Below are 11547 nucleotides of genomic sequence, written 5' to 3' on the forward strand. Positions count from 1 at the left end.
CGACAGTCATTTGGCTGCATAATCAGTTAGTTCTGCTTCAGCAAATTTTACAGATACGACTTTTTCTGGCTCAAGTACTTTTCATTTGGGTTTGGCTTTGGCTTTGGATCGTGCCCGGTATAAAATGCTCTGGTAGTTTCTTTAGCAGTTCAAACTATCGCTATTATTACCATTGAAAATTGACTTTTTATACTTTTCTAATTGAATTCTCACAAATCTTTCAAACGTTCTAAAGCTCTTTTTAGCTAGTTATCTCATTGTGTACTAGTTACTAGTTAGTTATCCATAAATTTCACAAGGGTACCAGCCATTTCATCAATTGACTCATTGTCTTGTATGAGCACAAGAAACATCATATATTATAAACTTAAGGGTACGATTGGGAGTTAGTTTTTGGCTAGACATATATAAGATTTTGAAAATTTGAAGGGATGACATGATAATTATATGATATTTCAATCACTATTTTAATTTATTTTAGAAACATTATATAATTTTTGTTAATTTAGAAATAAAAAATAAGTCTTCCCCCTCTCTAAAACTGAACTCCTAAACATGGTTTAATAGTCTATATGTTAACAAATTAATTTAAGGGAAAACAAATTACTTTCCAAGAAATGTAATTCGGTACAAAATTAGACTAATCATGTACTAATAGTTTATTACAGTAAAAAAAAAAGTACTAATAGTGTAATAGATATACAGTTAATTATATCTCACTGATATGTTGTGTTATTAAGTTATTTTTTATCCCTTCAAAAAAATTAATTTTTTTATGATATTTGTTCAAATATCTATATCTATATGATGAATACAATCAGATATGTACATAAATTTTAATTCATATTGCCTGTGGGAAGTAGGGTTTTTTTTTTTTGACAGGACCTGTGGGAAGTATTCTCTTTTTTACGATAACCTTTGGGAAGTAGTTAAATCCATAAAATTAGACCTCTATTATCTTAACTACAATTTCAGTTTGCCTCTGCTTTCTACAAGCAATCATATCCGTCTTTTGTTTTCGTTGGTTTGAATTTAAATGTTATACCCCACGCCAAATACTGTAGCCAGATGATTATATATGTGAATGTGTGTATTTTTCGTTATAGTTGTATAACAAAATGATAATTTTATTGTTAGAAATAAACACTACTACGTAATCAAATCTAAACAAGCATAGATCAGTTTTTACTTCTAAAAAATTAATAAATAATTAAACATGACAGAGGCGTGACAATGAAAGAATTAGAATTTCCTTCGAAAAAAAAATGAAAGAATTAGAATTGTTATCTCATTCTCCATTTCAAATTTGTGTCAACTTAACGAGTAAAGTAATTTACTAAATTGTGCACTAAACATCGAGTATTAGCCATTGTTATAAATACACAAGTTTGATGAATTTATAAAGTCGCAATCCATTTAAAGTGAGGTAGAATAAAAAAAGACAACATTGAATACTTCGAATAGTTAAATTTAATTTATTCTAAAAAAAAAAAAAAACAAATTGAATCTTTAACTAGTAAATAGTTTTTTTTAACTAGTAAATAGTTAGTAAAGTGGAGTATCAAGAGTTGATATTTTAACCAACTTATGTATGTGCATGTAATATTGATCATTGATTTATTTATCAACAATGATATTACTCACTTTTCTCTCTTTAAGTGAATTGCTATCTTTAGTGCCTTCTCCCAACCAATTGGTGACATCGTTTTATAGATGAGGTCGCGCCATATAAACCAAACCAAACCAAGTCACAATGTTCTATCATAAAAAAGACCTATTAATACCGGAATTGCAATTTCATATTGTTTGTATAAAGATCACATTCTCAATTCCTAAAATGGTGTATTACTGGCGAACCCAAAAAAATGTTGAGACAGCCAATGAGGGCCTGTTTTAGAACACAGTGTGCCTCTTTACAAAGTTGAAATGTTCAGAGTTCAATTCTTGACACCCACTCTAATTCAAGAGTCAAAGCCTCTCGAAAAAGTAAAGATAGCCCATGTCCTTGGGAGGATTAATGGAAGCCCCTACCTTGTTGTCGTTAAAAATAACCCATCTACCATCTTTCAAGATGTGTGCAACATAGTGACCGCAGTGTGTTGAGGTTCCAATGTGGCTAACAATTCCCATAAGTCGATATCCTGTGGGAAACCAAGAGAGAAATTCAGTACAACCATTTGTCGAAGTTATAAAGTTGAAATGAAAACTTGTCCATTCTTCGGGAATAACCATTAACAACCCTATAAGTTCAAATAAAATATCATAACATTAACGAAGACAGGTATCATCATATTTTTGAATTATTAATATAGATAATCATCAATAACAGAAGTAATTAGAAATCTAAGATGTGAAAGCAACTCACTTCCTCCTCCATCGGGTAAGTCAGCATCATTTGGACCAGATGTAGTGTTTGATGCAGTAGCATCCATGTTGGAAACGGATGCATCGGGATTGCTGAAGATCCAGTCTGTTGCTTTCTCAATGTCACCACCCTGCAGAGCAAATTAACCATTAACATAGTCAACTTAAAGACATTTATGGACAATGTATCCGGCCAAACCGGACATACTTGAGAGAAATGTGAAAGTGTTAAAAAACAAAATTACCGATGCTATCAGGGCCTTTCGAGCAACGTCATCTTGAAATCCAAATGAAAGTAGCATATCAACTTTTGACTGGTCAACACTTTCAGACCCACGCCCTCTCAAAATGGGAGCGTCAATATCTAATAGACAAATAAACATCATTATTTCCGGCATATACAGGTACCTAGATATACAGAACTATTTTGCTTGATAAAGAAAACAACGAGAAACCTGGATCCTCCATGTGAGCTAGTAACCAAGTCATTGCCTCTTCTACTCCAGCATTTGATGTATTAATAGCAGCTTTTTGACAATGAATCTGGTTAAAGCCCATAGACACCAGCTGTGCAACAATGTCTTCATTGGCTAAAGGTATTTCTGAATCATCCTCGATCGGTACTGTGCAACACAGAAAACAGATTCTAACTTAAAAAATTTCAACTTCAATCCAGCTAAAAATATTCAATCGTTAAGCTGAAAAGGCATTAGCCCACATAACATAGGATAATAAGACTCGCAAAAACTGATGAAAATCAGAATTTGCAGTTATCAAAATACCCTTTACATCAAAAGGTCAACAGTGCTCTTAGTTTTATACTATGTATTCCTTAATATACGAAGTGAACACAGCTCAGTTGCAAACAGATTAAAAGGGAGGATATCAAAAATCATTTTGCTGGATTTGAAACATATGTGGAAAACATAAGTGTATTATCAACCAAAGCAACCATTTAAAACTTGGTCTCTTTGTCTCAATTGAGCAAACTGCATTTGCGAGACGGTATAGAACCGACATATGAAAAATGTTATTACATACATATGTCTGTTAAGAACTAAGCGACCCAAATTGAATCTTTATTATCTTCAGAACTAACAAAAAACCTACGTACCCCCATCTGGTAGAAGCTCTTCCCCAGGTTGATGACCTTTGCTACGCATGTGACTGATATCTATGATATCAGGAACGTCAACATATACATCTGAAAGAACAAAAGTTTTTAATAATGAAGATATAGAATAAGAATAATCTGAAAGAATAGATTTAGTGACTATAACAAGTACCGAGTTTTTTGGGTACCCATCCCTCCTCCATAACAAATTTGCGCATGTGCAAGACCAGATAATCCGGAAATGATGTCAGACCAGCCGACCTACAGGTTATATTGTGTTTTAGCATCAAAATGGTAATTTAATTTAATAGAAGGTTTTCAGTAAAGAAATGCTACACTTGGATATCATCTACTCGCCCAAGACAATGGCTTTGAAAGACAGAACCTCTTTGGTTTGAGAAAACTGTTTATATTTTCATTTTTCCGATACAAAACATTGAAAACAAAAATAGAATAAAATTAATGTAGCAATTTTGTAATCAAAAGTGAAAGCAGAACATTTGCTTAAACCATATAAGCCAAGCTGACAATTTTATTGAAAGTGAAAACAAAAAATAAAAACCGAAAACATTTACACACACTAAACTAAACAAACGATACATATCTCATGAAACCAAAAATTAACCTATTTCCAATATGAACCACCATGCACGACATTATAATTTATAATTTAACACAACTTAGAAATTCAGGAGATTGCTTACTTCACTGCTGTTGTCTTCATTTGCAAAGCAGTGCTGTAAAAATCATGTACCTCCTCGGGAGCTGAGAAGCTTGCAAGGCAAGCTTCTAAAGGCACCCTTGGACGTACAACCTCATCACCAGACCTATCACAACAAATAAATACAATAAGCAAAGCTTGGATGGGTGCAAATGAAAGAAATGTTAAGATTCCTAGATATTTGAACTTACACTTCTTTTCCCTCAGAAAGTTTCTCTGCTTTCAGCTTGTGAAACAATTCCAATTCTTCTGAAATTTCTCAAGAAACATATATGTAAGAATTAAATACAAGACCATAAGATTTCTCAGATTGTCAATTTATGACCAAAAATCTGACCTTTGTTAGTTGCTTCATGCAATGGAATATTCAGAGAAAGAATATAGTCGTTCCTTCTATTGTATGCAACTTTTCCCGATGAACACAAGATACGATCTTCAACACCAAACTTGAAACTCCTTGCGGGATCCAGTTCAGTTTTCCCAGCATTAGAACGTTCCACTTGGTCAAGAAAATGAAGGAAAAATTCTAAAGCATCCTAACATAAGTTGCAATCAAACGGTTAGAAGATACAAAAGAAATGATGTCTCTAAATATAACATTTATAATTATCTACATTCTACTGCACGCTCACTAGAAACCAAAAGCAAATATTAGAAGACCAAAAAATTTATGATAATAATTGTAATTAAACCAAATAAATCAATGACTAAGATGCTTCCAACTTCAATTGATATTTTCTATGATCTTCCACCGGTCTATGGGGTCAAGTGGCTATGTACTAAGGCTACATTTCCAAATTGAATTCACAAAAACTATGGACATCGATTTATCGAATGAAATATAAAATCATACTCTACTTTCACCTTTAACTCATATTGACGAAATAAAAAGTTGGTGAAGATACCTGTTGTCGCATAGTAGAAAATTCTGGATGGCTGGCAGCGACTAAAGTTTTGAACATACGTGGTGGTATCCCTTCTTGCTCCTAGTATTTGAAGATGGGAGACAAAAATATGGTCACGGGAAAAGGAAAAAAAAACAAAAGAAATGGTAAGGTGAAACATAGATATATGAGAAGGTGAGAATAGTCAATGGCAGAAATCTGTTATTTTATCAAGTGGCATTTGTCTTCAAGCAAAACAATTGCAACATATTCAAACAATTGTGATCAAATCTCAGCCTAAAAAACTATTTCATTTCCTAAACTGGTAATCCCCCCCCCCCCCCCCCCCCCAAAAAAAAAAAAAAAAAAAAAACAAGTATAACAACGTTGCTAACTGAGAAATTCGTTTCTTTATCCCTATGATCAAGGGATTTGAATGTACTCACTTAGTTATACCTAATCTAAGAGAAGTTTTCTCAAAAGAATGCAACTTAAATCTATACATATCATAATTCATAACAATTCAATACATAGAACTTAAATATTCATGATCAAACAAGTCAGCAAGGAGATTCAGCAAAGTTCTAGAAAGCTCACCGCAGATGTAGGGGTGGTTGCAACATTTTTGTTGTCGTCATTCTAGAAAAAATAATGTAATATAAAAATACTGAAGACTCAAAACAAACTTTCAAGAGATAAGTGAGGATACTGGTACATACCTCAACTTGTGGAACAGAATATTTGCCAGACAGTAAACCGTGTGCAAGTTTCGTCCTAGAATAAAATAGGAAAAATTAATATATTCCCCTTTTCAAGTTTTTATCTAGAAAAACAAAATCCAGTTTTGAAGTATTAAACATTTCTTTTATGGATGAAACAGAATGTTCTACTATGATATATAACTACTTTATAGATATGGATTATTTATGTTGATAACTAAATACATATTTATAACAACAGAACATGACCAACAGAAAAAGGGTAAAAGTAGTATTTAAGTATATTAAAGAATTATAGTTTCTTACAACTGCATGTTGAGGTCCACAGTTGGATCAGCAGGAGCCTCCTCAAATGCCTTCTTTAGACTTTGGTTTATGTAGTACCTAAGAAGCAATCATAGCAATAATAAGTAACTGCAAACAGGGTCTGAAACAGTTCAGATAAAAATTAGAGGCATGGACAAACCTTGAAGAGAAAGATCGTGCTGAAAATACAGCTTGCATAGTTGCTGCCAAATAACAACTGAAAGAAAGAAAGAAAAATGAGGAACTAATAAAATGTCAAAAACAAGTAGATTGTAGCAAACTGAGATCAACAAGAACCAACTCTACCTGTTTCCAAGATTGACCAATCCTGTGTATCCAGGTCCAAAAATTGGTTCCACTTCCTGCCCACTTTCTTGGATTCTATTCCACTCAAAATTGGTATTTTGGTCGAGTTCTTTTTCAGCCGTAGTCATTTCAGTCTGATTATCAGAATGCGTGCATTTATTATAATTATACACATAATACAATATCGATGATATGTATGCTCTTCAACAAGTTCGTTACATAGTAATACACCAAAAGTTTATTGCTTAAACATTCATTTATAACTTCCTTAATAAAAAATAAAAAAATAAAAAGCATATTGTAGAGTAATACACCAAAAGTCTATGCAAACATTTGCTTAGAAGGGGAAGAAACTGGCCAAGTAATTGGAGTATATTACAGCGGTAACATTAAAAATATGAGGTCTCGAGCTCAGAAGTAGAGATGATACTACTTACTATTTGGATTTCGTTGTTTCAACGTGATAGATAATAGAGCACAATAACGGAAATTGTAAACAACGTATCCCAGAACCACCCCAAAGATTAATAGATATATTTGACCAAACAATTGCATTCCTGATTTCAAAGAGCAACAAGCTCTAGATCTGTGAGATTTGCAACTGTTTCACTCAGATTATTAAATGAAGTGATTCGCAAAAGGCCAAGCATATAATCATGCACAATTACAAAGAGTCCAATGCAGAACTTCACAACACAACATGCCTTTTACAAACCATTTTAGCTACCACACAAAGCATTCATCAGATTAGAAGGAAAAAGGTGTAATATATCTTTTAGATGCAATATCTCTGCTCTGAAGAAACTATCAAGAAATATTAGCATATTGCATGAAAGCAAAGACAGAAAGTGTAATCAACTAATCAATTGCCATCTAGAAAATATTAATTTAAGATAAAGAATTAACCTTTTGTAGTGATGAGAAATCAATGCCAAAAAATGCCAGATGTTGTGCTAAAAGTGGGTCCAACACATTATCATCCTCCGGATATGAGAAAACATCTGAGCTGCCACAATATATTGTCCATAATTAGCACACACAATGCAAAATAAATAAATAAATTTGCACTAAATTCACAGTATAAAGTTCAAATGATTTATTAAGGGTAAAGGTTATCAGCGTCAAAAATAAGCAACTCTGAGGTAGCATTTGATAGATAGATTCAAATAGACTAGAATAGAACATGGGTTTCATTCCATGTTAGTACATACATATTAGAAGTGGAACATAATGGGAGGTAAAATAGCAGTACGCTCCACTAAAAATGACATAACCAAAAAGAACATAACAGTACAAGCTCTTCCATTCAGTAGAAATTCAAATGATTTTTTCCTTAACACTATACAATTGTCTAAAGCTTGATTGACATGACGATTTGTAGCCCTGCTGATTTTGAAACTAAACACTTCTATGTCAGAAAATTGAACTACATCAAAATCGTGTCCTATGCTTGAGACAAACAACAATGATAACAAAAGTGTTTTCTCACTAGGTACTATTGACTTTATGGATCAAACATATCACAATTCCTATCATACATCATGTCTAATCACACATCACTTATTAAAATATACTTCTTCTGATTTACTCTTTTTACCGGTGCTAAACCACATAAGGTGGGGCTCGACAATCTATTCCGTAATAAGTGCTACCCAACTTTCTCACTAATGCTTTCATTTGCTGATTGATATTTATCTATGTAAATAATATATTATGATAGTAGGATTATCAGAAAATCAAGATAGACATAACAATGATAAAGGACAAAGGAACACACTTCAAGCTGACCCTTGAAGCATCTTTTGTGGTCCCATCTTTGATTGCTCAAAAATAGGCAATAAAAATCATTTCCTCTCCAAAGCTATCCAAAATAACTCGGGGGAACCCTACCATATGTCATTTTTAAATCAATGAAAAACATGTAAGCCTGTTAGATTCCTCTATTATATTCATGTCAGCCTCTCCTGCATAAAATCAAATTAATTTTTTGAAACTCGGGTCTCTTGTCTTAATATTTATTTAATTAGCCTCTCCAATAGCTTCACAATATGGATCATGAGCTTAATCCCCCTATGATTTTGTGCAATTTTGTATGTCACCCATGTTGTTATAGATAGGGTCAAGGTCACATACTTCTCCACTCGCTCGGAATACTCTTGGCTACATTATTTTTATTCCACTTTTTCAGCATGTTTACACAAGAACCTTGGTTTATAACACAACTTTTAAACTTAACCTTAAGTTCCATGTTTGTGTTCGACCACTAAGAATCATGCATGCATAATCAATTGGCTAGAGTGCTAAACCATCATAAAATAAAGCTTTAAAACATACAAATTCATCAGTAAGAATGTGTTTGACCACTAAGAATCATGCATGCATAATCAATTGTCTAGAGTGCTAGACCATCATAAAATAAAGCTTGAAAACAAACATACAAATTCAATCATAAGAAATAATAATATAGCATAATAGTAAGTAACCTTTCATGATGGTACATTAAATCAAAATATTAGAAACATAAGTTTGTCAAAATAAAATAAGCTAGAAGTGCATCACCTGCTGCTTCCAGATCAGCAGTAATAGTCCCGAGCTTTACGGCGAGTGGGTAGCCTGTCTTTTTGTAATGTTCAACTGCATGGTTGTTTCCGCCACTTCCATCCCAGTTTTTCCTCCCACAAAGGATCACTCCATCAGTCAAATTTAACCAAAGATTGTCTGTCTTGTCACATTGGGAGCATTTCCACCCAGTTGGGGGAATAACAACACCATTGTCAATTTGCTGTAAATTCGTTGCATAGACACTGACGAGTTTCTTATCAGCTGTCCATGCTGCAACTTGCTCCTTCCGTTCAGCACCCGCATCTAGTAATATAGCATCAGCCGCCAATCTTACCTGAATTTTTTTCCAACAAATAACTGAAATAAATTAAAATCTCCCCGGCATAAGACTTCTCTATGAATCAAATTTTTCCGTGAATGAACAAAGGAAGAACCAAAAACAGTAGGCAACAAATACCTTCTCCGGTAATTCCACGGAAGGATATGAAAGTGAAACATAGTCAGGTAATATAACAATATTATGAGTTTCTTCATAGTCAGCCTCATTGTTATCAAATCCCCCATCAATACCTACAAATGCATACAATGGATAATCACATTAACCATAAAAAAATCGTCAGTTGTTAAAAAAGTCATAAAACAACCAAGCCAACAACTCAACAACCCAATTGACCAAAACCAATTACATGCAACAATAACAAACACAAACACAAACACATAGTTTTGGTTGGCTTATATGAGCTTATCTACCAACATAAGCACTTGTGAGTATGTTTGAGCTTATGTAATCAACTTACAACATGTGTATAAGCTATTTCTGACTTATTTCACTAAGCTCTATAGGATAGCTTATGAAAACACCTTATATCATATATGTAAACAGTTTGCCTTTATTTTATCTTTTGTTATAGAAATAGCCTATACATAAGCACTTATGAATTATGATAACCGTTTATGCTATAAGCACTTAAATAATTCATTTATCCAAACAGGTTCATAGCTTATGCATAAGCACTTATAATAAGCTTTTACACTATAAGCACTTAATTAAGTTGTTTAATCCAAGCAAGGTCATGGCTTATACATAAGCACTTATGATAAAAGTTTACGATATAAGCGCTTAACTTGGTTGTTTAACAGGGTCATAGCTTATGCATGAGCACTTAAATGATAAACATATACGCTATAAGCACTTAATTAAGTTGTTTTTACAAACAGGGTCAAAGCTTAACCAAAAGCACTTCTGATAAGTGTTTATGCTACAAGCCCTTTATACTACAAACGCTTAATTAAGTTGTTAATCAAAACAAGACCTGGTAATAAAAAAACAACTGAAACAAGACATAACATAAACATATATAGCTTCAATAATCATATAACATATACAATATGTCATAACACAAACCTATAGCCAACAGGGTAGGTTTCTTCAAAGGCCTATCTTCCGGAACCGGCTTCTTCGTCTTCTTCACATGCAAATAAACCGGATTTCCAGTCTTTTCAAAGTTCCAACCCACATAATCCTTCCCAAATGCAAGAAAATTAAACATGTCAATGAACAACCCACCTTCTGACATCTGAAAAATCACAAAAATACATTAAAAAAATGAAAAATTAAACAATGTAAAATCGATTTCAAATTAGAATATGAAAAAAGGAATGATTTTTACAGGAGTGTCGAAGGATAAGCAGCATTCTTGCTTGTAGACGCGATTGGTGGGTTCTGGGATTCGAACACGAGAGAGATTTGATCGGAGCAAATCCATGGTGGTGTTGAAGCAGTTGCAGAAAGCTTCGAGATTTTGAAAGGAAGGGTTTTAGAGAGAGAATCAGTGTTTGCCCTAACCGATCAATTAGTGTATCGTATCCTTTGGAGAAGAAAGAAATCAAGCTAATATACTCTCTTTTGTCCTATCTTAATTAATTAACTAGCAAGTTTAAGATAATTTTTATATTCATATTTTGAGTACAACAAAAAAAAATATCACATTTATTTATTACTAAAATGATTAAATACTTTCATCCGCCGTGTTATTTAAAAAAATATATATATATATATTTTCATCGGCCGTGTTATTAACCCGTTAAAAGAGTTTGGGCAGATTGATAAACAAGTGATGGCTCTCACCCTCTTCTTTTTTTGTAGCGGATTGTTAGGGTGTCACTTTAGCATATTGCACCCTAAATGAAATATATAGTTTATGTTTTTTTTTTTTTTTGAGAGAGTATAGTTTATGTTATATAAAAGGGTTAAATAAGTTTTTGATCCATATGAATATAGTTAAAAAAATTTAATCATCATTAAAAAAAAAGTGATATGTTTTGATCCTTATAAAATCTTTCTATAGTAAAAATAGTCTAAACAAGTATGTAAAAATAGTAAGAATATTTGCGACTATTACGTCCATGTCTATGTGTGTTCTACTCAATTTTGTCATATATTTTCTTATATTGCTTAATTCTTGAAGAATTTTCCCCGATTTCTTGAATAGTGAGAGATCATAGTGGAATAGAACTCAAGTTGAGTGAGAAATCAAGGTTGTAGAGAGCGAGGAAGCCGACAACAATGGA

At 32.8% G+C, this 11547-nt stretch overlaps 1 protein-coding gene across 2 annotated transcripts; it reads right to left on the reverse strand.

Annotated features, from left to right (window-relative positions):
- Positions 1–1735: 1735 nt before the first annotated feature.
- On the reverse strand, positions 1736–10873 carry LOC11426205 (ubiquitin carboxyl-terminal hydrolase 14). 2 transcript variants are annotated; one of them, XM_003596451.4, is made up of 20 exons: positions 10647–10873; positions 10382–10553; positions 9434–9546; positions 8974–9310; positions 7321–7415; positions 6415–6548; positions 6269–6325; positions 6109–6186; positions 5803–5857; positions 5681–5722; positions 5105–5185; positions 4537–4735; positions 4391–4448; positions 4183–4305; positions 3651–3739; positions 3479–3568; positions 2820–2987; positions 2610–2728; positions 2366–2495; positions 1736–2141 (listed from the first exon to the last, which is right to left on the reverse strand). In XM_003596451.4, the coding sequence occupies exons 1-20, from the start codon at positions 10740–10742 to the stop codon at positions 1969–1971; spliced, it is 2409 nt and encodes an 802-aa protein (XP_003596499.2). In that variant the 5' UTR covers positions 10743–10873; the 3' UTR covers positions 1736–1968. The 2 variants fall into 2 exon arrangements, with proteins under 2 accessions (XP_003596499.2, XP_013464787.1); XM_013609333.3 differs by lacking the exon at positions 5681–5722.
- Between the last annotated feature and the right edge of the window lie 674 nt (positions 10874–11547).

The sequence above is a fragment of the Medicago truncatula genome, chromosome 2 (assembly GCF_003473485.1).
Source record: "Medicago truncatula cultivar Jemalong A17 chromosome 2, MtrunA17r5.0-ANR, whole genome shotgun sequence".
Lineage (NCBI taxonomy): Eukaryota > Viridiplantae > Streptophyta > Magnoliopsida > Fabales > Fabaceae > Medicago > Medicago truncatula.

Coding starts and splice junctions, on each gene's coding strand:
- LOC11426205 (XM_003596451.4), bottom strand. CDS start 10,742: ATGGATTTGCTCCGATCAAATCTCTCTCGTGTTCGAATCCCAGAACCC. Junction 5,186..5,680: donor CAACCACCCCTACATCTGCG/GTGAGCTTTCTA, acceptor TTCAAATACTAG/GAGCAAGAAGGGATACCACC. Junction 4,736..5,104: donor TTTCTACTATGCGACAACAG/GTATCTTCACCA, acceptor AACTTATGTTAG/GATGCTTTAGAATTTTTCCT.